This window comes from Pterocles gutturalis, unplaced genomic scaffold (genome assembly GCF_000699245.1).
Source record: "Pterocles gutturalis isolate BGI_N339 unplaced genomic scaffold, ASM69924v1 scaffold27076, whole genome shotgun sequence".
In the NCBI taxonomy this organism is placed as follows: Eukaryota; Metazoa; Chordata; class Aves; order Pterocliformes; family Pteroclidae; genus Pterocles; species Pterocles gutturalis.
Genome location: NW_010103784.1, coordinates 1 through 233, shown reverse-complemented (window position 1 = coordinate 233; position 233 = coordinate 1). Strand labels below are relative to the sequence as shown.

Sequence of the window (233 nt, the reverse complement as noted above, 5' to 3'; positions counted from 1 at the left end):
TCCAGGACGTAGCCGTTCTCCAGGCGGGGGCTGAGCACCCTCATGAAGGGCGGCGAGAAGGGGAAGTTGTCGGGGAAGGTGAGGTTGAGGAGGATGTACTCCGTGTTGGTCTCCTTCATGTCCTGCCACAGTACCGAGTCCTTGTCCACCTGGTGCAGCTTCACGTTCCAGTCGAAGAGGCTCTCGTCCACCAGCTCCACCGAGATGAAGCGGTCGCTGAGCCGCGCGATGTC

At 61.4% G+C, this 233-nt stretch overlaps 1 protein-coding gene across 1 annotated transcript; it reads right to left on the bottom strand.

Annotated features, from left to right (window-relative positions):
- Positions 1–8: 8 nt before the first annotated feature.
- LOC104471486 (ubiquitin-conjugating enzyme E2Q-like protein 1) lies at positions 9–230 on the bottom strand (the record flags this gene model as incomplete). Its single annotated transcript, XM_010086839.1, has 1 exon — positions 9–230. A coding segment is annotated over one exon (222 nt), but the record flags the coding sequence as incomplete, so codon positions are not given.
- Between the last annotated feature and the right edge of the window lie 3 nt (positions 231–233).